This window comes from Schistocerca americana, chromosome 1 (assembly GCF_021461395.2).
Source record: "Schistocerca americana isolate TAMUIC-IGC-003095 chromosome 1, iqSchAmer2.1, whole genome shotgun sequence".
Lineage (NCBI taxonomy): Eukaryota > Metazoa > Arthropoda > Insecta > Orthoptera > Acrididae > Schistocerca > Schistocerca americana.
The window spans coordinates 141,803,417-141,827,109 of NC_060119.1; the positions used below are offsets into that span (position 1 = coordinate 141,803,417).

The following is a 23,693-nucleotide window of genomic DNA, read 5'->3' on the forward strand; positions in this document are numbered from 1 at the left end:
GGATAGTTAAAGAACAGAGATTTATTCAGAATTCTTAACAAACTGAGAAATGGAACAAACAGAAGCTTGAAACAACAAAACAAAAAAGCTCAGAAAGACGATGAAGCAATTTTGTAAGAAGAAGAAAGCTTATATCAATTGCCTAACATGATCACTGAAAGCTTATTTCAACTTCCTAACATGATCATTAACTGTTCAAAAACACAATGGTGGTAATAAATGTGATATTTCCCAAATAATCTAGTAATTCAACAACAGAAAAATAGGACTGGTGGATAAAAACTAAGTGCAACATAAAATTAGCTGTGACGGAGTAGGGTCTTTCTGTCTATTGGAATTAACTCACGTACCTCTGTGAGTTTCCTTAAAATGTTTACTTGCCCCGAGGCAATGTATAATATGAACCAACCTGGTATAGCTGTTTAAAACACCAGCTACACTAGCATGCATAAAATGCTCTCTTTCCTTTTGCGAAAAGGTTTCTTAATCACAGATATACCAACAGACACTACTCAATAAAATAAGTTATTGTATAAAATATGTTTGCACTTTATTCTGATTTTAACAATACATAATCTGCTACCAAGTCTGCACTAGAAGACAATTCTTTCTGCAAAAACATTTACCTGTTTATAGTTTGTAGTGTTGCATTCACTCAGTTCACATTCCCTCAACAATAGCCAGCATAAGCACACAACTCACGATACACTGTCTAAAAACAGCAACTTGAACATTTACCATACGATTTGGAAAGTCAGTGATGATTATCAATTTGGGTACACTTGTTCAACACTACACAGTTCACCAATATTTAGTAATCAGAAATTGTCAGAATTATGACTGCACAGCATGACATGTGGAATTCTTTAGCCCATCACAAGAGTCACAAAATTATCTAAAATTATCGAAATTTTTTTCAGAAATGTTGTTTAAACTGGATCCAATATTTTCTGAATTACTCTCTCTCATCAAAAGCGAATCACAAAATCTTTAGTAAAACACCTCAACATAGTACCACACAGTACTACAGCTGTGTTACGAATCCTTGACAGGAAAGCAAGCAAACATGCAGAGCTCTCTCTCTCTCTCTCTCTCTCTCTCTCTCTCTTTCTCTCCCTCCCTCCCTCCTACCTACACAGATGAACACCCATCTAGTTTTCTCAGAGAGATATTGTTACAACTTCATTAGTAAGGTTTATTTCTCAGAAGTAAAACTAAAACACATGGAATGAAAAAGTTACCACTAAAAACCTTTGGTAATTGCCACTGCCAATTACTTTATTACTCTTGGCCAGTAATCTGACAACAAATTGTTTGCACAAATGTCCATAATGCAACAGGTGGATTTATTTAAAAAATTGTTCTCTTCATAATTTCTAAACTGACTGTAACATCTCATCATTAGCAACTGTACAAAATGTTTATTCCTATCATCCAGTGTGAACACAACATTCTTCTTTGTACATATACTTACAACAAGCCACAAAATTTCAAATGAATTTATTTCTCATTGGCAAGGAGGTGTTTTTAGGACTGATGTCTATGCTTAGTGAGGGGACAGCTTAGATCTTTCCTTCTTACTTTTAACAGAGGAGCAGTTGCTGCATTTACATACAGCTTTTTGAAGCTGAAAATATCTTCGTGAAAGTGAGTTATTAATTTCTGCCTTCTGAGATGAAAAGGATGGGGGTAGATTAACAACTTAGTAACACTAGAGTTGATAAGAGATTTGGGAATAGTTTGCTTAGGGACTATTTCACGGACTTCTTGATGGTCATATAATTGTGTTAGCTACAAAAGTTTTTACTAGGCTCAGCTATAAATAATGATTTCAGCAAAACAAGTAAAGGGAGCTTTCTGGTATTCCTTATTGAATCTCATGTGCTGCATCCACTTTCATGAATACCTTCTTTTTCTGTTAACCTTCTCAGTTTATTTGACTTTTTCTGTACATAAATCCTAAATTAGAAACAATCTTAGAAAGGAATGTGCTCATTGCAGTTATATTAAATAACTTTACAGAGTTTTGCTGTCACGTCTTATCTTCATAAATTCAACTGAAGTTTACCACATAATCTGCACCTGTAATTTTTGGTGCATAAGTATCAACCTCTAAAGTTTACTTTTTGTCATATACAAAATATATGAATTCATGTATCCATTTTGTGTGTTAGTCATTACCTTGAGGTTTCGTTAATTTGGAAGCTTCTGGGCCAGAAACACTTATTGACACATCCTTTTTCAAACTGCAATTCACAGTAGCCAGTTCATCAACCATGCATTTTCGTGGCTTGGAGAAAGATGCTATAACTTCATTTTCATGCTTGCAAACTGTAAAGAGGAGTTAACTAAACAATACATAGAGCTGATCACAAGCAATATAGCCTAGCAATTAACACAACAGAAAATAAAAACAAAACATAAAGAACAATCACATAGCTAATGTGAGTAAAGGAACAATTGAACTTAGATACCACTAGATATACATAAGAGCTTGATTGCAATTACACAATGCATAGAATCGATTAGAATTTCATTCTAGTTGAATTAGCTGTTTCATAAGAGAACATATTCCCACTTTGGCCAAGTCCTAGGCATGGTATGTTTGCCATCTGAAACATGTAAAAATTACTCAGTCTAACCTCAATGCTTGCTGATTACCTTGACAGAATGCAGTTGAAAAATGTACAGAAAGTCACAGCTTTGTGTTATTTTTACCCTTACTGCTCAATGGATTGCTTTTTACAGGGCAATTGTGAAGTAACAGAGAATTGTTATGTATGAGTTGTAAAACATATGCAAATAGCATACATGTTATAGCACCTGAAACGAAATCGTATTCACTATGTTTGGACACTTTATCTCAAGTTGAAGAACTCTGGAAGTAAGAAACAGAGGATAATGTACTATTACCAGAAACACCATAGAAAGGCATAATAGTTTTCTAAAACACAAAAGAGAGCGAATTCTGAATCTATAAAAAGCATTCAAAATACAGGTAATGCACACAACCATTTGAATGTAGTAAAATTGAGCAAATTTGCACAAAAATGATAAAAAGCGTGATTTTTTAAAAAATGAAGTACAAGAAAACCGTGCCAAGATATCTTCTGGTGTTACATCAAATACTTGAGGAATTAGATGTGTAACACAAAGATATAAAGTCAAACTATAATCAGTGTTTAATGGGCAACCACAACACTTAGGACAATAATGAGGAAAGAAGCAGACTGTGTTCTTTTCAATGGAGGCATGCTGAAATTTGTTGCAACTGATTTAGAGAAGCCACTGATAACTGATCCGAATATAGAAATGTTCACAAAACTATTTCTATTATTACATACGTTGTATTCAATAATCTATATTCATGGACATAGAAAATATGCTAAAAGGAAATCCATTAAACACAGGATGCACTTTGGAAAATGGAGCTAGCATGGAACAGAGTACGAACCCAAAGATAATAGTTTGGCATGGATACCCAAGCAAACAGAGAAAACAAGTGCACCACAATAATTTGCACCCATTTCACCTTGTTAGCCATAGGTAGTCAACTAGTTGCTACTTATATGTTTCAACTCATGCCAGTTGCCCAGTGTTGCTGACACTTATAAGCCTTCCCCTGACAAACAAAGATGTGTGACACATTATACGAGGGCTAATCAGAATGTAGGGAACATTTCTGTGTATATTTTGGTGTGTGCATGTTCAGCAGCTCAGTCGGCATCCATCCGTGACAGTGGGAACGTCTCTGTGTGTCTGATATTTTCGATATTCGAATTTGAAATGTGCGCTGGAATCAAAAATCCCGCCAGTCATGAGATGCGGTCTGTGATAAGGTTTTTGTTGGCAAAAAAAAACCAAAACCTATAATAATTTATCGTGAATTGTGTGAAGTATACAGAAACAACGTAATGAGTGAATGTTTCATCTGAAATGGTGCATTTGGTTTAAAAATGGCTGAACCAACATTCATGATGAAGAGAATAGTGGCTGCACGAGCATTGTGACTGACGATCTTGTCACTAAAGTTGACGAAACGATTTTCTCGAAAGTGTGGAGCAACCATAAATTCTGCCCAGTACTGTCAAACTTTGCACAGCCTTAGAGGAGAAGTTCAAAACAAATGCTGAGGAAAGATGACATCCAAAAATTTTGTTTTCGCACGACAATGCCCGACCTCACATGGCAAACCGCACTAAAGAACTCCTTAATTCATTCAAATGGGAAATTTTCCCTCATCTGCCCTACAGCCCTGATCTGGCATCAAGGGACTTCTACTTGGCTCCTAAGATGACGAACTGGCTTGCAACTAAGCGCTTTGACGATGACGCAGAACTCCAGGTGCCCACGACTCACTGGCTGAACTCTCAGGCGGCAGAATTTTAAGGCGAAGGTCTTTCAAAGCTTGTCCACTGCTATCATAAGTGCCTCAATGTGTTTGGTGACTATGTGGAAAAGTAGTATATCAGTTGCTCTTTCAGATGTATGTAATAAAATGTATTTCTTGTACTTAGTTTTTTTTTAATGCTAAAACGTTCCCTACTTACTGAATAGGCCCCTGAAGAATAATACATTCTAGTTTTGCACTTGTGAAAAGATGTTTGTACAAACAACAAAGCCTCCATAAACTGTTTATTCTATGTAACATTTTGTTTTCTTGTGCTTAAATGTATGTGCTGTACACTGATCAAAATGGCAAATAACCTAACAACGCCAGGATGTTCTCGGCACAACGAAACACACCCTAATGATCAATTAATACACATATTACAAGAACACAGCGATTCTGAGTATAAAGACAATGAATCAAAGGACGATAGGTGGAATCTTGAGACTGTGGAAACATGACAAAGCTGCAGAATGTGAAGACGCAGACATTGTGCTAATGAATTCTATGATGATGAAGAACTCCTACTGGGAGAAGTTTAATAAAGTAAGTGAGACTTGGTTTAGTGATCTACAGGAATGGGGTCTCATCCGCTAACAAACCAAGAATCATTGCTCAATTTTTTTAGGCTACTGCTTACTGATGACATAATTCAGCATGCAGTTGATAAAATGAACAACACTGACAATAGTTTTCTGGCTGAAGATACAAATGAAACATTTCCCAAATTTAGTAATTTCCAGAAAGCAAATACACTAAACAAAATCTCATTTTCACATGCCTACTTTACTTTAAGCACATCATACCATGTACATGGCTCATCACTCAATTACACAATATACTGCAATTCAGACTCACATTCATCATTAATTATTAACAGATTTCACGATTCATACATCATGTACGTGTAGCATTTGGTTCCTCACTCACTCCACTGTCCGCTGTGTATTGGTAATTCCATTGTACCTTGTCTTCCACAAGTGCATACTGTTCGCTGTTCGAGCAATATTTTACAGTGTTCTTTTTAAACACATCATACCATGTATGTGAGTCACTACTCAACCACACAATATGATTCACACTATAATACCTCATTAATTACTAACACATTTCCAGATCCATAAATCAACTATGTGTAGAATTCACCCCCTCACTCACTCTTCAGGGTATAATACATGTAATGATTTAAGTCAGACAGCTAAGAATAGTAAAACCGTGTGGAAAATAAAAAACAATGAACCTTTATTGTTATAAACATAAATCTCTTGAGCTTCATTTTATGACAAAGTATTGGCTTTAAGCCATCATCTGATGTACTTAGAAAAACATATTAACATATCAGAATTCTCTTTTTAATGGGAAGATACAGATTCTAGATTTTACGTAATTTTATATATCACCAAAATTGTTTTGAGTTTGGAACTGAAACTCGTACAACAATAAATAATTGTTATTCTGAAAGGTTCTATAAAACTACGTCTTTATTGGGTACGGTAAATGGCTATTAATTTTCGTGCTCATGTGGTAACTAAATGATCCGCAAACTAGGACTATGCCAGCAACCAGTAATCACACACAAAGACGACAGATGACACTTCCCAACAGTGTGGCAATGTGCACTGTAGGCCATTGGGTCAGTGAGCAGCAGCAAAAGGAATCTTACAGCATCCTAATTGTTACTGCCTATGCCACATGTTATTACACCTCTGAACTGTTCTATGCAATCTGTCTAAGATGAACACTCAGAGAGGGCTACAGTAATGACTTGATTAATAAAGTTTATCTGCCAGAAGTAAAACTAAAACAAATGCAAAGAAAAAGTGAAATGTTTTAACATTACATACATCGCAAGTCTGATATCTGTTTTCCAAACAACTGATCATCTCTGCAACATTACACTTGGAAATAACAATGTAAACAAATGAAGGAAAACCTGCACAATAAAACTGCTACTGCACCAGAAATATCACTACAGCACACATTGAAGAATCTCCCAGATGTTTACAACATGAGTAATATATGAAGTACACAAATAGTATCTTCCTTATAAAGGCAGTTCAGTCCGTACGGACAAGATACAACTCGTGCCTTATCAAATAAATACATTGTTTGTATTTCACCCACAGATTGTAATTGAGTGAGTCAGAAGCAAAGGGATTCAAGTAATATTTCCCAGAAAAATGAGATAATAGTGTCTAGAGCATAGTAAAGCTTCTGGACTTGATTCCATTTATGTTGCCTACCCATCATGAATTGTTCTACTCAATTGCTTGCACATAAAGAAAGACGACCAAAACAACAACTGGCAATGATCTGCTTAAGGGACTTGAACCAGATCAGATGATCAGAAACAACTTCAGGGATCAGGCAATGAACTCTTTCTCATTTTGAAGCACTATTTTAAATGCTTAGTCAAAAATTTGCATATGTTCATGCAGCATCGTACTGATGTTTTATGTTGTATGTTATCTAAATAACCTTTCTATGGTATGTGAGAAGAGGGAAGTGATCCAGTTGGTACAAATACACTAGGGTGACAAATCTCATGGAATAGCAATACGCACACATATGATGGCGAAAGTGTCATATGCACCAGGTATAAGAGGGCACTACATTGGTGGAGCTGCCATTTGTACTTAGGAGGTTCATGTGAAAAGGTTCCCAACATAACTATGGTTGCACATCAGGAACGAACATACTTTGAACATGGAATAGTAGTTCGAGATAAACACATGGGACATACCATTTAGTTAGTCATTAGAGAATTCAATATTCCAAGATCCACACTGTGAAGTGTGTCCCGAGAATACCAACTTCCGGGCATTAGCTCTTTACCATGGGCAATGCAGTTGCTGACAGCCTTCACTTAACAACCACATGCAGCAGTGTTTGCATAGTATTGTCACTGGCAATAGACAAGCAACACTGCATGAAATAACTAGAGAAACCAATGTGGGGTGTAGGACAAATTTACCCTTTACGATGGTGTTGTGATATTTGGCGTAAATGGGCTGTGTCAGCAGACGAACAAGACAAGTGCCTTTGCGAACAGCACAGTATCACCTGCAGAGCATCTCTTGGGCTCTCCTGGCTTCGTGACCATCTCAGTTGAACCCATAACAACTGGAAAACCTTGGCCTGGTCAGATGAGTCTCAATTTCAGTGTGTAAGCGTGGATGGTAGAGTTTGAGTGTGGTGCAGACCCCACAAAGCTATAGACCCAAGCTGTCCACAAGGCATGGTGCTAGGAGTATTTGAAACCATTCATGAATTTCATGTTCACAAACAACCACATCATGTCACCAGGCCACAATAGTTCACGATTGGTTTGAAGAATATTCTGGGTAACTGGGAAGTGTCACATGGCTGGCGAGATTGCCAGACACGAATCCCATCAAACATATATGAGACATAAGTGAGAGGTCAGTTTGCACACTACATCCTGCACCAGCTACTTTTTTGCAATTGTAGAAGGCTATACAGGCAGCATTCTCAATATTTCTGCAGATTTGTTGAGTCCCTGCCACATTGAGTTATTGCGCTACACTGGGGAAAAGGAGTTCGGACACAATATTAGCAGGTATCCCATTACTGTCACCTGGGTGTATTTTCAACAATGAGATAATGCATAAAACAGTATTCTTTCTTATTTTGTTTTATTTTTATAAGCCACAAATGGCATGGCGTTCCTGTAGCTGTACCTGAATATTTTGTTTGGCAATATTATGATAACTCAACTGATAACAACAAACAATAAAGTATTATGGAGAAGACATAAATCACATTCTTCTTAATTCACAATATTCTGGAAGCAAAGGAATACAAGTGCATGTAGACTTTTACGAATTGTGGTAAAAGCTGAGCATTTACATTAACTAGTTATTCTGAGTTGCAAACAGAGACAGCTACAAAATGTTTTTTTAAGTCTAATATAAACCCAAAAAAATTGAAATTTCATTTTGCAATATCAAGAAAATTTTGAAATCTTGTTAACTTTAACTTCACTTTTCTCAAAACTACAAGTACTTAAATTTAATTTACCATTTAACACATGTTACGAATAGAAAAGGCTTGTATTATACATGCTGTTTGGTAAATTCAAAAAAACTAGCTATTAGCTTGAAGATTTGCTGTTTTAGAGGATAGTGCGGGAGAACTATCTGAAGTTACACCAAATCTCAAACTGTACTTTGGTCTATCCAGTCCATAAGCATGCATACTCCTGGCATGGAGGCCAATAAGTTATCTTGACATTGGTCTCTATGATCTACAAAGAAGCATAAGCATAACCTTTGGCTAAGAGCTAATTGTACAAAATGAAACCATATACTAGACTGGAAACGAATTGCAAAAAAATATGACAAGTTAAATTTGAGTATTGCAATTAAAATTCACTGGTGGAATACAAACAAATTATGTATTTGAGAGGATCCATTTTGTATCTTGTTTGTTCCGATTGAGCTGTTTCTGTGAGGAAGCTGCCTTTAATGTACTTCACAATCACACAATGGTGTTGATGCAGGCATCCAGCAGATTCTTCATCACATCCTGTACTGACATTTTCAAGGTCACTGAAGTGGACTGCGTTTGAATTTAACGCCTAATTCAATCACCTAATTTCAAATATTCAGATAACACAAATATTAGCACCTTCAACCTGAAATTATTTACCCTGTATTAATTTCAACTGATTCCCTTATTTTCTGCACAATTCATTTTATTGGGACAAATTTGGTCTCTGCCACAATCAGAATTAACCTGTATTCGCAAAGGAAGCTTAGGATGATACTCCAGTAGAACTTCAGGACAACAGCTGCACGACATGAGTGGCATGCAGTAAGGAGGCTGTTACCTCCAGTTCCTATTGATTTCACAAACATTAGGGCATCAAATTACTGGTCTGAAGTACTGAATTCCATTTGTGTATATGTTCCTCCTATTGATTACCCATGCCCGTAAATTCTGTGTCACTTCATCATCATTATTACCACTATTGCCGCAGCCAATTACTTTACTACTCTTGGCCACTAAACTGACAACAAATTGTTTGCACTAATGTCCATAATGCAACAGTTGGTTTTATTTAAAAAATAGTTCTCTTCATAATTCCTACACTGACTGTAACATCTCATCACTACCCACTGTACAATATGTTTATTCCTAGATTTCATTCCATCACCCAGTGTGAATACAACATTCTTCTTTGTACATGTACTTACAACAAGCCACAAAATTTCAAATGAATTTATTTCTCATTGGCAAGGAGGTGTTTTAAGGACTGATGTCTATGATTAGTGAGGACACAGCTTAGATCTTTCCTTCTTACTTTTAACAGAGGAGCAGTTGCTGCATTTACATACAGCTTTTTGAAGCTGAAAATATCTTCGTGAAAGTGAGTTATTAATTTCTGCCTTCTGAGATGAAAAGGATGGGGGTAGATTAACAACTTAGTAACACTAGAGTTGATAAGAGATTTGGGAATAGTTTGCTTAGGGGCTATTTCACGGACTTCTTGATGGTCATATAATTGTGTTAGCTACAAAAGTTCTTACTAGGCTCAGCTATAAATAATGATTTCAGCAAAACAAGTAAAGGGAGCTTTCTGGTATTCCTTATTGAATCTCATGTGCTGCATCCACTTTCATGAATACCTTCTTTTTCTGTTAATCTTCTCAGTTTATTTGACTTTTTCTGTACATAAATCCTAAATTAGAAACAATCTTAGAAAGGAATGTGCTCATTGCAGTTATATTAAATAACTTTACAGAGTTTTGCTGTCACGTCTTATCTTCATAAATTCAACTGAAGTTTACCACATAATCTGCACCTGTAATTTTTGGTGCATAAGTATCAACCTCTAAAGTTTACTTTTTGTCATATACAAAATATATGAATTCATGTATCCATTTTGTGTGTTAGTCATTACCTTGAGGTTTCGTTAATTTGGAAGCTTCTGGGCCAGAAACACTTACTGACACATCCTTTTTCAAACTGCAATTCACAGTAGCCAGTTCATCAACCATGCATTTTCGTGGCTTGGAGAAAGATGCTATATCTTCATTTTCATGCTTGCAAACTGTAAAGAGGAGTTAACTAAACAATACATAGAGCTGATCACAAGCAATATAGCCTAGCAATTAACACAACAGAAAATAAAAACAAAACATAAAGAACAATCACATAGCTAATGTGAGTAAAGGAACAATTGAACTTAGATACCACTAGATATACATAAGAGCTTGATTGCAATTACACAATGCATAGAATCGATTAGAATTTCATTCTAGTTGAATTAGCTGTTTCATAAGAGAACATATTCCCACTTTGGCCAAGTCCTTGGCATGGTATGTTTGCCATCTGAAACATGTAAAAATTACTCAGTCTAACCTCAATGCTTGCTGATTACCTTGACAGAATGCAGTTGAAAAATGTACAGAAAGTCACAGCTTTGTGTTATTTTTACCCTTACTGCTCAATGGATTGCTTTTTACAGGGCAATTGTGAAGTAACAGAGAATTGTTATGCATGAGTTGTAAAACATATGCAAATAGCATACATGTTATAGCACCTGAAACGAAATCGTATTCACTATGTTTGGACACTTTATCTCAAGTTGAAGAACTCTGGAAGTAAGAAACAGAGGATAATGTACTATTACCAGAAACACCATAGAAAGGCATAATAGTTTTCCAAAACAAAAAAGAGAGTGAATTCTGATTCTATAAAAAGCATTCAAAATACAGGTTACGAATAGAACTATATGAATGCAATAAAATCGAGCAAATTTTTAGAGAAATGATAAAAACAGAGATTTTTTTTGAAAAATGAAGTACAAGAAAACCGTACCAAGATAAACTGAAGTTTACCACATAATATGCACCTGTAAATTTTGGTGTATAAGTATCAACCTCTAAAGTTTACTTTTTGTCATATACTAAATATATAAATTCATGTATCTATTTTGTGTGTTAGTCATTACCTTGAGGTTTCGTTAATTTGGAAGCTTCTGGGCCAGAAACACTTATTGACACATCCTTTTTCAAACTGCAATTCACAATAGCCAGTTCATAAACCATGCATTTTCGTGGCTTGGAGAAAGATGCTGTATCTTCATTTTCATGCTTGCAAACTGTAAAGAGGAGTTAACTAAACAATACATAGAGCTGATCACAAGCAATATAGTCTAGCAATTAACATAACAGAAAATGAAAACAAAATATAAAGAACAATCACATGGTTCATGTGAGTAAAGAACAACTGAACCTGGATACCACTAGAAATACATAAGTGCTTGATTGCAATTACATAACGCATAGGATCAATTACAGTTTCACTCTAGTTGAATTAGCCATTTCATAAAATAACATATTCCCACTTTGGTCAAGTGTAAAAATCACTCACTATATACACTCATGTCAGTCTAACTTCAATGCTTGCTGATTACCTTGACAGAATGCAGTTGAAAAAAGTACAGAAAATCACAGCTTTGTGTTATTTTTACCCTTACTGCTCAATGGATTGCTTTTTACATGGCAATTGTGAAGTAACAGAGAATTGTTATGTATCAGTTGTAAAACATACGCAAATAGTGTACATCCCATAGCACCTGAAATGAAATCGTATTCACTATGTTTGGACACTTTATCTCAAGTTGAAGAAATCTGCAAGTAAGAAACAGGGGCTAACGTGCCATAGCCAGAAACACCATAGAAAGGCATAATAGTTATCTAAAACACAAAAGAGAGCGAATTCTGAATCTATAAAAAGCATTCAAAATACAGGTAATGCACACAACCATTTGAATGTAATAAAATTGAGCAAATTTGCACAAAAATGATAAAAAGAGTGATTTTTTTAAAAATGAAGTACAAGAAAACCGTGCCAAGATATTTTCTGGTGTTACATCAAATACTTGAGAAATTAGATGTGTAACACAAAGATATAAAGTCAAACTATATCCAGTGTTTAATGGGGAACCACAATACATAGGGCAATAATGAGGAAAGAAGCAGACTGTGTTCTTTTCAAAGGAGGCAAGCTGAAATTTGTTGCAACTGATTTAGAGAAGCCACTGATAACTGATCCGAATATAGAAATGTTCACAAAACTATTTCTGTTATTACATACATTGTATTCAATAACCCAAAGTCATGGACATAGAAAATATGCAAAAAGGAACTCCACTAAACACAAGATGCACTTTGGAAAATGGAGCTAGCATGGAACAGAGCACGAACCCAAACTTAATAGTGTGCCGGACCGAGACTCGAACTCAGGACCTTTGCCTTTTGCGGGCAAGTGCTCTACCAACTGAGCTACCCAAGCAATATCCTTTCTTTCAGGAGTGCTAGTTCTGCATGGTTCACAGGAGAACGTCTGTTCAGTTTGGAAGGTAGGAGACGAGGTACTGGCAGAAGTAAAGCTGTGAGGATGGGGTGTGAGTCATGCTTGGGTAGCTCAGTTGGTAGAGCACTTGCCCGCAAAAGGCAAAGGTCCCGAGTTCAAGTCTCGGTCCGGCACACAGTTTTAATCTGCCAGGAAGTTTCATATCAGCGCACACTCCGCTGCAGAGTGAAAATCCCATTCTGGAAACATTCCCCAGGCTGTGGCTAAGCCATGTCTCTGCAATATCCTTTCTTTCAGGAGTGCTAGTTCTGCATGGTTCGCAGGAGAGCTTGTGTTAAGTTTGGAAGGTAGGAAACGAGGTACTGGCAGAAGTAAAGCTGTGAGGACGGGGCGTGAGTCGTACTTGAGTAGCTTAGATGATAGAGCACTTGCCCGCGAAAGGCAAAGATCCCGAGTTCGAGTCTCGGTCCGGCACACAGTTTTAATCTGCCAGGAAGTTTCATATCAGCGCACACTCCGCTGCAGAGTGAAAATCTCATTCCCAAAGATAATAGTTTGACAAGGATACCCAACCACACAGATGAAACAATTGCACCATGATAATTTGCACCCATTTCATGTTGTAAGCCATGGGTTTCAGCACACTTTTAGTAACTATGCAGCAGAAGGATTAACGTGATGAAACATGTTTATACTATTGTTTTTTAACATGGTATATATTGTACAGAAACTCATACAGTTATCTTGTGACAAGGAAACAAACAACCTAAAATTCACTACATCGGCTACAATGTCTTGCCCCTTTTGCACTTACTGGCATTCTTTAACGGTTATAAATTTCCATACAGGTTGTGGTTCATTACAAGTTACCTGTGATACAGGATGGGAGTACTTCAGGAAAGAAACAACTATTTGCTGAAGTAAGAATGATCAACATTGCAATGAAATCTTCAAGCTACTGGAATATTGTGTTATATATTACAAACATATACAGGGCTATTACAAATGATTGAAGCGATTTCATAAATTCACTGTAGCTCCATTCATTGACATATGGTCACGACACACTACAGATACGTAGAAAAACTCATAAAGTTTTGTTCGGCTGAAGCCGCACTTCAGGTTTCTGCCGCCAGAGCGCTCGAGAGCGCAGTGAGACAAAATGGCGACAGGAGCCGAGAAAGTATATGTCGTGCTTGAAATGCGCTCACATCAGTCAGTCATAACAGTGCAACGACACTTCAGCACGAAGTTCAACAAAGATCCACCAACTGCTAACTCCATTCGGCGATGGTATGCGCAGTTTAAAGCTTCTGGATGCCTCTGTAAGGGGAAATCAATGGGTTGGCCTGCAGTGAGCGAAGAAACGGTCGAACACATGCGGGCAAGTTTCACACGTAGCCCGCGGAAGTAGACGAATAAAGCAAGCAGGGAGCTAAACGTACCACAGCCGACGGTTTGGAAAATCTTACGGAAAAGGCTAAAGCAGAAGCCTTACCATTTACAATTGCTACAAGCCCTGACACTCGATGGAAAACCGATGGATCAGTCGTGGTGGAGATCATGATCAGCAATTCATGTCATGGCCTCCACGCTCTCCCGAGTTAACCCCATGTGATTTCTTTCTGTGGGGTTATGTGAAAGATTCAGTGTTTAAACCTCCTCTACCAAGAAACGTGCCAGAACTGCGAGTTCGCATCAACGATGCTTTCGAACTCATTGATGGGGACATGCTGCGCCGAGTGTGGGAGGAACTTGATTATTGGCTTGATGTCTGCCGAATCATTAAAGGGGCACATATCGAACATTTGTGAATGCCTAAAAAACTTTTTGAGTTTCTGTATGTGTGTGCAAAGCATTGTGAAAATATCTCAAATAATAAAGTTATTGTAGAGCTGTGAAATCGCTTCAATCATTTGTAATAACCCTGTACAATCAGTACCTACGTGTCATTAGGATAAAGTGTCTGACTACAAATCGGAATGTTCAGGGGTTGATTCTAGTTGATTTTTTCAGTTGATTTTTGCTCAATTAACCTGTGGCAATGATTTATGTATGTGTAAAATGCCAAGCTGTAGCATCGCTCATAGCCCACAATGAACAGTACGTTCTCTGATAACTGGCTGGGGAAGTTAATTTAAGTGTCGTTTGCAGGAAAGTAGATATACTATCCAGCTAGTCTGTTCCTAGTAGAGAACTCTGATGTTCAAACTAATCTTCAGTTTGAAGACATATGTTATTATTCCAATCAATATATAAACTAAATTTAAGTGATGTAGTGTAGTATCCAAAGTTATATCATCATGAAGTATAGGTTAGGTATCTGCAAGTCACTACTGAGTCTCGAAGTATGGGAAATCATGATGGAAATTTACTTCAATGAACACTGTGATACTTCACGTCCTCTGTTGGTTTTAGAGCTGTAGGTCAATGATATTCTTCGACAAACAGAATATTAGATTGTTCTGTTATACAGGTTGTATATTTCCACACATAGTTCAAACTATATTCAATATACCCCTCCATTTGGTTTAAAGACTCCACTGAGTGTTTTATTAGTAGATAATGACACCAACTGAACGTGCCATGAATAAAATGTTTTCACTATAACTCCAATCAATGAGCATTGCAAACATGGTGTAATATTAGTAAGAGACTGTAGTGGGTGTGTATCCTCCTTTCCAGAATATTGATCTAGCAAAGGAAATAATAGGTGTTAAGCTATAAATCTCTATGGAATTCATTACTCACAGTTCCACAGCTGATTGTCAAACATATACCTTATCGGTGATTATTTTGGATTTTTGTGAGTTTATTGTGTATTGTGGTTATAGTAGCACTACTGCAGTGGGACAGAAGTGACTCCATCTCCTGCGGATGTGCAGGTTGTGTGTGAAAGGCAGGAAACACACAAAACAAGAGGTGAAATTTTATGATTTTCAGGGAAACACTGGAGTAGTGAAAAATGAATTTGAGGATTTGAGAGGGGGAAAATGAAATTGTGATGTGGAGAAAGGAAACAGGAAATTGACAGAGAGGGAGTAGTTTGAATAATTTGGTTCCCATTTAGCTCAAGAACAGATAGAACCTGTTACCTGTTTATAGCAACCTCACATACAGATGAGGGCTTTGTGAGGAACTGTGGCAGTATTATCAACTCTGGATGAACAAAGTTATGGGGCAAATTGACCAAGAACTGATTGGGTTGCCGCTGGCTTCAGTGCTCTACCAACTGAGCTACCCAAGAAATATCCTTTCTTTCAGGAGTGCTAGTTCTGCATGGTTCGCAGGAGAGCTTCTGTTAAGTTTGGAAGGTAGGAGACGAGGTACTGGCAGAAGTAAAGCTGTGAGGACGGGGCGTGAGTCGTGCCACTTGCTACTACTGTGAAAGTGGATACATAAGATATGGCCCAAACTTTAACAGGACGGGTAAGTTATATCAGCAGAACTGGTGGCTGAAACAGTGGTGGGATAATACAACTCCTGTGACTACATGTGTGAGAGGTAAGCCTTATTACAGCTATATCTCATTCAAACAGGCTGCTTTAAACGAGGTTTAGATAAATAAGTGTTTCAGATAAAAGAATGGGATTATTGTGATGCATAGAATGTAAATAAAGTAAATGAACGCCTTATGTCTTTACACGACCCAGGCCAGGCTGTTCCAGATCAAGTGTCTGCCTGCAAGGGAGCTGGGTGCCCGCAGGCAGCATTGCACAGGGCTGGCCAAACATCTGTTGCACAGGCAGTCAGTCAGCTGGGCCACAGCTTACACAATCACACTGCTCTGACCTTCTGGATGGGAGCAAGAATGGACAAGTCACTCACGCATGCATAGATCATGTGCTACATGACAATTGATTTTATTATTTTGACCAATAATTTTTAACTCTGTGTGCCCACACTTCAACATCACCATTAAGCATGTGACTGCATGCATCATATGGAGTAATATTCAACAGAGGGCTCTGAAGTTGACAGAGGGCAGTCTTACAGTGGTAATACATCCACATGCACCACCGTGTCAATTTTTGGTATAAACTTAGTGAGGTTCATCAGCAATCTCGAGTGTAAAAGTCACCATAGATGGGTGCCTGGTTGTCAGATGAAATATCATTATAAGCTGTCAACATCATCTGGCTGCAATCTTGAAACCTCATAAAATACTAAGTTTTGCTGTTAATGTACCCACCAGAATTACATTTAGAGGAGAGCCATACACCAACAGAAAACATATCAACACTTCATCAATGTTATGAATGTTTATTCAACAGTGAATGGTCTCTATGATCATGATGTATGAGTAGACATGCTAAATAACTTACCTGGTCATGAGAAAATGGTGTAATGGGAAACAATTAAGAGTAATTAATGAACAGACAGCAGACTGTTTCAAGCCAGTGGAAAGCTGAATGGGAGGATGTGTATAACATTATAGATGCCAATTCTAATTTCATGTATTTAAGATGGGTTTCTACCACTTGTTAACAACTGTTTTTCCAAGAAAACAATAAAATATGACACTAACAAGACATCAAAAAGTACTGGATTTCAAAAGGAATCAAAATATCCATGCACAAGTAAAAGGGAATTATTTGTAATGGTTAAGAAAAACAGAAAAGCAGGACTGATTTAACTTCACAAGAAATACTGTGCTTATGGAAAGTGATTAACAAAAACAGAAAATCTCTGTGTGATGTATGACATTAATAGCTAAGATACAAAATTAAATCTAAACATCATCAGGGTAAAAAGAGAAACTGGGCAAGTGAGGACTTCATTGTTAAAGAAAACAGACAATTAATAAATGATAGCATTCAGGTGGCCAATGTACTACATAATCACTCAGAGTAAGGAGATCAGGAGATTGGCATAGACTATTCAAGGGTCACAGAGATAAAATACAAGCAAGAAACAAAGTCACACAGATGCCAACAAATTACATTTATTCTTTGCTCTGCCAAAGAAATTAAGAATGCAATTAATTCCTTACAAAGCAAAAATTATCATGGAGATGATAACAATTTGTGTGACTTTAACTAAATCACTCAAGCTCTCGACAGCTGTCTCGATCACCATCATCAGGAGTAAAAAACCAGGGCCGGCATGGTGTTCCATTTACATAGATGTGATAACAGTGTCTGGAAATGCCAAGAGAAGGCCAAAGTTATGCTTGTGTGGCACGGTGAATTGGGCACATCATAGCATCTCCAGCTAGCTGTGGAACCAGTGACATCAGGTGGTGTGAAGGGCTGGCACCCCATCTGAACTGTCACCACTTTACAATGTCAAGCATTTCTGATTTCACTATTGGAAGATCGGCCCCATGCCCTAACTGTTGTGGTTTATCTTAATCTCGGCCGGTTCCTTTATAATGCTATTCCAATATGATGATGCATGAGCCAAGACTCTTTCTTTTCAAATTGTATTTGGTGTCGATTTTCCAGGCAATGTTCAGGTATGGCTGACTTCTCTAATTCCCTTTGTTGAATATGCTGTGAGCGCTCAGCAACATCGCGAATAGTCTGACCTATGTACATGCTATCGCGTTCATAGAGGACATCATATATGCCAGGAACTCGAAAATGTACGTTGTCTTTACAGAAACATAACATATATCTTATCTTGGAGATGGAGTGGAGCACTGGTCTCGGTCCATGCCTCTGCAGCACGTGCATTTTCCTAGTCTTTGCCCCACAGTATGGAAGGAATGCAGCCAGCCTGGCCTTTTCTAAAATCTTGTTCTCCACATATATGCAATGTATTCAGTCACAATACAGAACATCATTTTCACAATGGATACTTCCAGACATACTGAACAATATAATTGTCAGAACGCTTTACAAGAAAGGTAGGTTGGTTGAAATGGCTCTGAGCACTATGGGACTTAACATCTGAAGTCATCAGTCCCCTACATTTAGAACTACTTAAACCTAACTAACCTAAGGAGATCACACACATCCATGCCCGGAGCAGGATTCAAACCTGCGACTGTAGCGCGCGCGCGCGGTTCCAGACTGAAGTGCCTAGTACCGCTCGGCCACACCGGCTGGCAGAAAGATAGGAAAACTGATATTAAAAATTACCAACCTGTCTCACTCGTTACCCTCCTCCTCTTCCTCCTCCTCTTATAATGTTCTGAAAAAAAAACATCATGTATGCTCAAAACATAACACACCTCTATCAAAATACAATGCTTAGTTAGCCTCAATTTGGATTTTAAAACAGTTCCTACAAAGAACATGCTGTTGTTCAATTCATGAATCAGATTACACAAAATTTAAATGACAAAATATTGAAAACTAGTATTCTCTGTGACATGTTCATTCATTCATATATGATGTTTAGTAAAGCCCATTATGAAGGGATGTGGAGCAAGTCAAACTGTACATTAACAAGCAGATACTTCAGGAAAACATACTAACAACAAATTATAATTAGTACTAATCTACTCAAACTAATAATTATGGTAATTAAACAATGGAAAATCCAGGATGGAATGTGACAACATTACAAAAAGGATAGTTGCTACAACAACAAATAACAACAGTTGCTATTCACCATATAGCAGAGATGCTGAGTTGCAGACAGGCACGACAAAAAGACTGTCAGAAAGTAAGCTTTTGGCCAACAAGGTCTTCATCAGAAATAGGCAATACACACACATACTCACATAAACGCAACCACACATCCACACACACACACACACACACGCACACACACACACACACACACACACAAGACCAGTCTCTGGATGCTGAAGCCAGACAGGCCCACAGCAATGGTAATTACTTCTAGACTATTCCACAAACGTATATCAGAAGGAAAAAAGCTGCTCTGAAAAAACTGCTGCTCTTCCTCCAGTAAACTTTACAAAGATTACTATCAGCTACCCTTACACTGACAAAGTTAGGATCTATATAAGTTTTCCAAAAACTGCCTTGAGCAGCTAGTCTGGGATCCCACACACAATGGAAATACTTCAGACCGGGTAGCTACAACTGGCCTGACCTTATCGGAGGCATAAGTAAAGAGAGGGATACGTGATCATGATGTCATCATAGCAATGATGGTCACCAAAGTTAACAAATCAATAATGAAGGCTAGGATAGTATTTTTGCAAGAAAGGGCAGATAAGCTGTTGCTAGCACCTCACTAATGAATGGGCATAATTCAGTTCAGCTGTAGTGGAAGTAAAGGAAGTATGTACAAAGCTTAACAATGTGCAAGTCACACTCTGGAGTAGTATGTGCTAACTAAGTGGATTAAGGATGGAAAAGAAACACCAAGGTTTAAAATGAAATTTGGAAAATGCTGAGGAAGCAAAGGCTGTTGCACTTTCAGTTCAAAAGATCACAAGCAAATGACAACAGGCTAAAGATAGTAGAGATCCATGCATCTGTAAAAATATCGATGCGTGAAGCATGTGGTAACTACCACCATCATACAGGGAGTGGCAAAAAGATCTGATGTTTTCACAGTACAAATAACCTAAATATTAAGAGTGACAAAAATATTTCATTGGTTACTACAGAATTGTGTTAATGGAAATTAAAGAATATAGCATTGGAACTACAGATTTCATCAGTTTAAGATTTGAAGATGACGCCCTTCAAACGGTGCGCTTCTGTGATGAAGTACTCTTCCAGTCTCACACCAATACTGTTGAACACCTTTCCTAACATTGCAGGTTAGAGATTTCTTGAGTTATGGCCACCATAAGTTTGCTCAATGTGCGGGACTTGTTTGTGCAGACTCTTGATTTCAAGAAGCCCCACAAGAAAAACTCACAAACGCTTAGATCAGGGTAGCATGCTGGCCATGCAATATCCCCGAAATGTAAGATTACTCGGCCATGGAACTTACTTTTGAAAAAGTCCGTCATCTCATCGGCTGTTTGGGCAGTTGCCCCATCCTACTGGAACCACATTCTATTGTGCACTAAGCGTTTTCTCCGAAGCTCAGGGATCAAGAAGTTTTGTAACATCAACAGATAACGTTGGGAATTGGCCGTAACAATTTCACCACCCTCTTCAAAGAAGTATGGTCCAGTGACACAAGTTTTTGTTCCACCACACCACACAGTGACCTTAGGAATATGCAGAGGACGTTCATGCAGTTCTTCAGGGTTTGTACCTGACCAATAACGAAAGTTCTGTTTATTTACATAACCATCCAGATGAAAGTACACCTCGTCGCTCATCACGAAAAGTTTTTCGTCTGTCATCAAATCAATCATTTGCTCTGAAAGTGCTTTTCACTTCACATAGTCATTGGCCTTTAGTTGCTAAACAATAGCCATTCTGTATGGATGGAAATGCAGATCGAACCGCAAAATTACCGAGTGGTCAGACATAGGCAAAGCAGCAGCTAGTTTACGGGTCAGCCGCCGAGGACTGTCTTCCACAGCTTCTCTTACTCTATCGATATCTCCGGTGTCCGAGCTGACCTTGGATGGCCTGTTGACTGTCTTTCCAACACTGAAACGGTAGCTCTGAAGTTACTCACCTGCAGCATAATTGTGTTGCATGTCAGAACTTTTCCTCGTGGACCTAAATTAAAATGCCTATGGAACTACTGTTGCACAGCAACACAGGAATCGCCACTTTTAAAAATGCCTCAACAACAAAGTTGTGATGCTCAACCGACCATTGCTCCATTGCTCCATGGCTACTAAAAAGGTCCATGTGTAGGCTCTGAAACGCGCCTATTCCCACTACCCCTCAACCGCACGGTGGCGAAAACCGTAAGATCATTTTGCCCCTCCCTGCATCTTAGCAAAGGATCTAGCCAACAACCCGAGAAAATTCTGGTCCTACATAAAAAACCACTAAGTGGGTTGAAGGCCTCTATCTAGCCACTCACTGACCAATCTGGTGCAGCGATAGAAGATAGCAAAAAGAAAGCTGAAGTTTTAAGTTTTGCATTTAAGAAATCATTCACGCGGGAGGAACACACAAGCATACCATCATTTGAATGGTCCACATACTCCTGTATGGAACATATAGTAATAGGCCACCCTGGTGTACAGAAGCAGCTAAAAGAGTTGAAAACAAAATAAGTTGTCAGGTCTGAATGATATCCCAATTCAGTTTTACAAAGAGTACTCCATGGCAATGGCCCCTTACTTAACTTCCATTTATCATGAATCTCTTGACCAGTGCAGACTCGAAATCGATTGCAAAAAAGCACAGGTGGCTCCTGTATATAAGAAGAGTAACGGAACATACCCAGAAAATTACAAACCAATATGCTTAACTTCGGTTTGCCGAATAATTCTTGAACATATTCTCTGTTCGAACATAATGAAGCTCCTAGAGAAAGAAAAGCTTCTGTCCACAAATCAGCACAGTTTTAGAAAGCACCACTTGTACAAAACTCAGCTTGCCCTAAAGCTCAGATGATATCTTGCAAACTAAAGATAAAGGGCAACAGGCAGATTCCACATTCCTAGATTTTCAGAAAGCATTTGACACAGTGCCCCTGCAGGCTCTTAATGAAGGCTTCTTAAGTAATAGGATCCAGTATGTTGTTATCAATGGCAATGTTATTAGAGACAATGGTATTGTCAAGAGTGCCTGAGGGAAGCGTGATAGGGCCAATATTGTTTTCAATATACATAAGTGATCTATTGGACAGAATAAGCAGAATTTTGCAACTGTTTGCTGATGATGCTGTGGTGTACACGAAGGTGATGTTATTGAGTGACTGTAGGAGGATACAGGATGACTTATGACAAATTCCTAATAGGTGCTAGTCTAAATGCTGTCTAAATGCAGAAAAAATAAGTTCCGATGAGTAGGAAAAGGAAAGCTGTAATGTTCAAATGCAGCATTAGCAGTTCACTGATTGACACAATCATGACTGCAGAATATCTAGGCATAATTCTGAAAAGCAATATGAAATGGAATGAGCATGTACGGATTTAGTGGGTACGGTGAATTGTCGACTTCGATTTATTGGGAGAATTTTAGGAAAACGTGGTTCATCTGTAAAGGAGAGAGCATACTGAACACTAGTGCAACCCATTGTTGAGTATTGCTAGAGTATTTGGGATTCCCAGCAGATGGAATTAAAGGAAGACAGCGAAGCAGTTCAGAGGTGTGCTGCTAGATTTGTTACCGGTAAGTCTGATAGACAAGCAAGTGTTACGGAGATGATTCTGGAACCAAAATGGGAATCCCCGGATGGAAGGCAACATTCTTTTCGAGGAATGCTATTGAGAAAATTTAGAGAACTGGCATTTGAAACTGACTGCGAACAATCCTACAGCTGCTAACAATATTTCATGTTAGGACTGTGAACATAAGATCAGAGATGTTTGCACTTGTATGGAGGCATATAGATGGTTGTTTTTCCCTCGCTCTACTTGCGAGTGGAACAGGAAGGGAAATGACCAACAGTGGTAAAACGTATCCTCCACCATGCACTGTACGGTGGCTTGCAGAGTATGTATGTATGTAAATGCAGATGTTGATGCAGACGCATACTGTAAGAGTATATTATTTCTATTTCTAGTATTCTTGTTGTGAATTGCTGAGTTCATCCTAATTTTACTCTTTTCATTAACAACCAATGACATTATGAAGTAAATTTATTGGTATTGAAATGTAAGAAACTCCAAATTCCTGATGAGCATTCCACAAGATTTTTTGGTTATCAACATTACACAATATTCTTATTGCTCAAGTCTGTAGTTAGAAAGCTTCAGAAGGTTGTCACGGAAAAAAATTGAGTACTACAGCAATCCTGTTTGCAGGTCAACACACTGAGAGATATTCTCAGTGTAAAGAAAGGAGAACTGAGCTTTTCACTAGTTTGTTTATATACTGGTGCCACCTTGGTTTATATCCACCCAACGCCGAGGAACGTCACATGTGGAGCCTTATCAAATTTATGATGATTGTTCTCTGCTTCTGATACTGGTAAGTCATTTTTATTGCATAATATGAGGTTT

The 23,693-nt window shown here is 37.9% G+C and overlaps 1 protein-coding gene across 8 annotated transcripts in view; it reads right to left on the bottom strand.

Moving 5' to 3' along the window:
* LOC124551057 overlaps positions 1 to 23,693 on the bottom strand; it is a 186,311-nt gene that overhangs the window by 81,678 nt on the left and 80,940 nt on the right. For 5 of the 8 annotated variants that reach the window (XM_047125979.1, XM_047125947.1, XM_047126000.1 and 2 more), the window contains 4 exons: positions 18,827 to 18,874; positions 11,370 to 11,519; positions 10,317 to 10,466; positions 2,182 to 2,331 (listed from right to left, as the gene is read on the bottom strand). In XM_047125979.1, coding sequence (XP_046981935.1) covers positions 2,182 to 2,331; positions 10,317 to 10,466; positions 11,370 to 11,519; positions 18,827 to 18,874 — 498 coding nt within the window. The remainder of the gene's footprint in view (positions 1 to 2,181; positions 2,332 to 10,316; positions 10,467 to 11,369; positions 11,520 to 18,826; positions 18,875 to 23,693) is intronic. The other 3 variants (XM_047125953.1, XM_047125969.1, XM_047125989.1) reach the window with 3 other exon arrangements.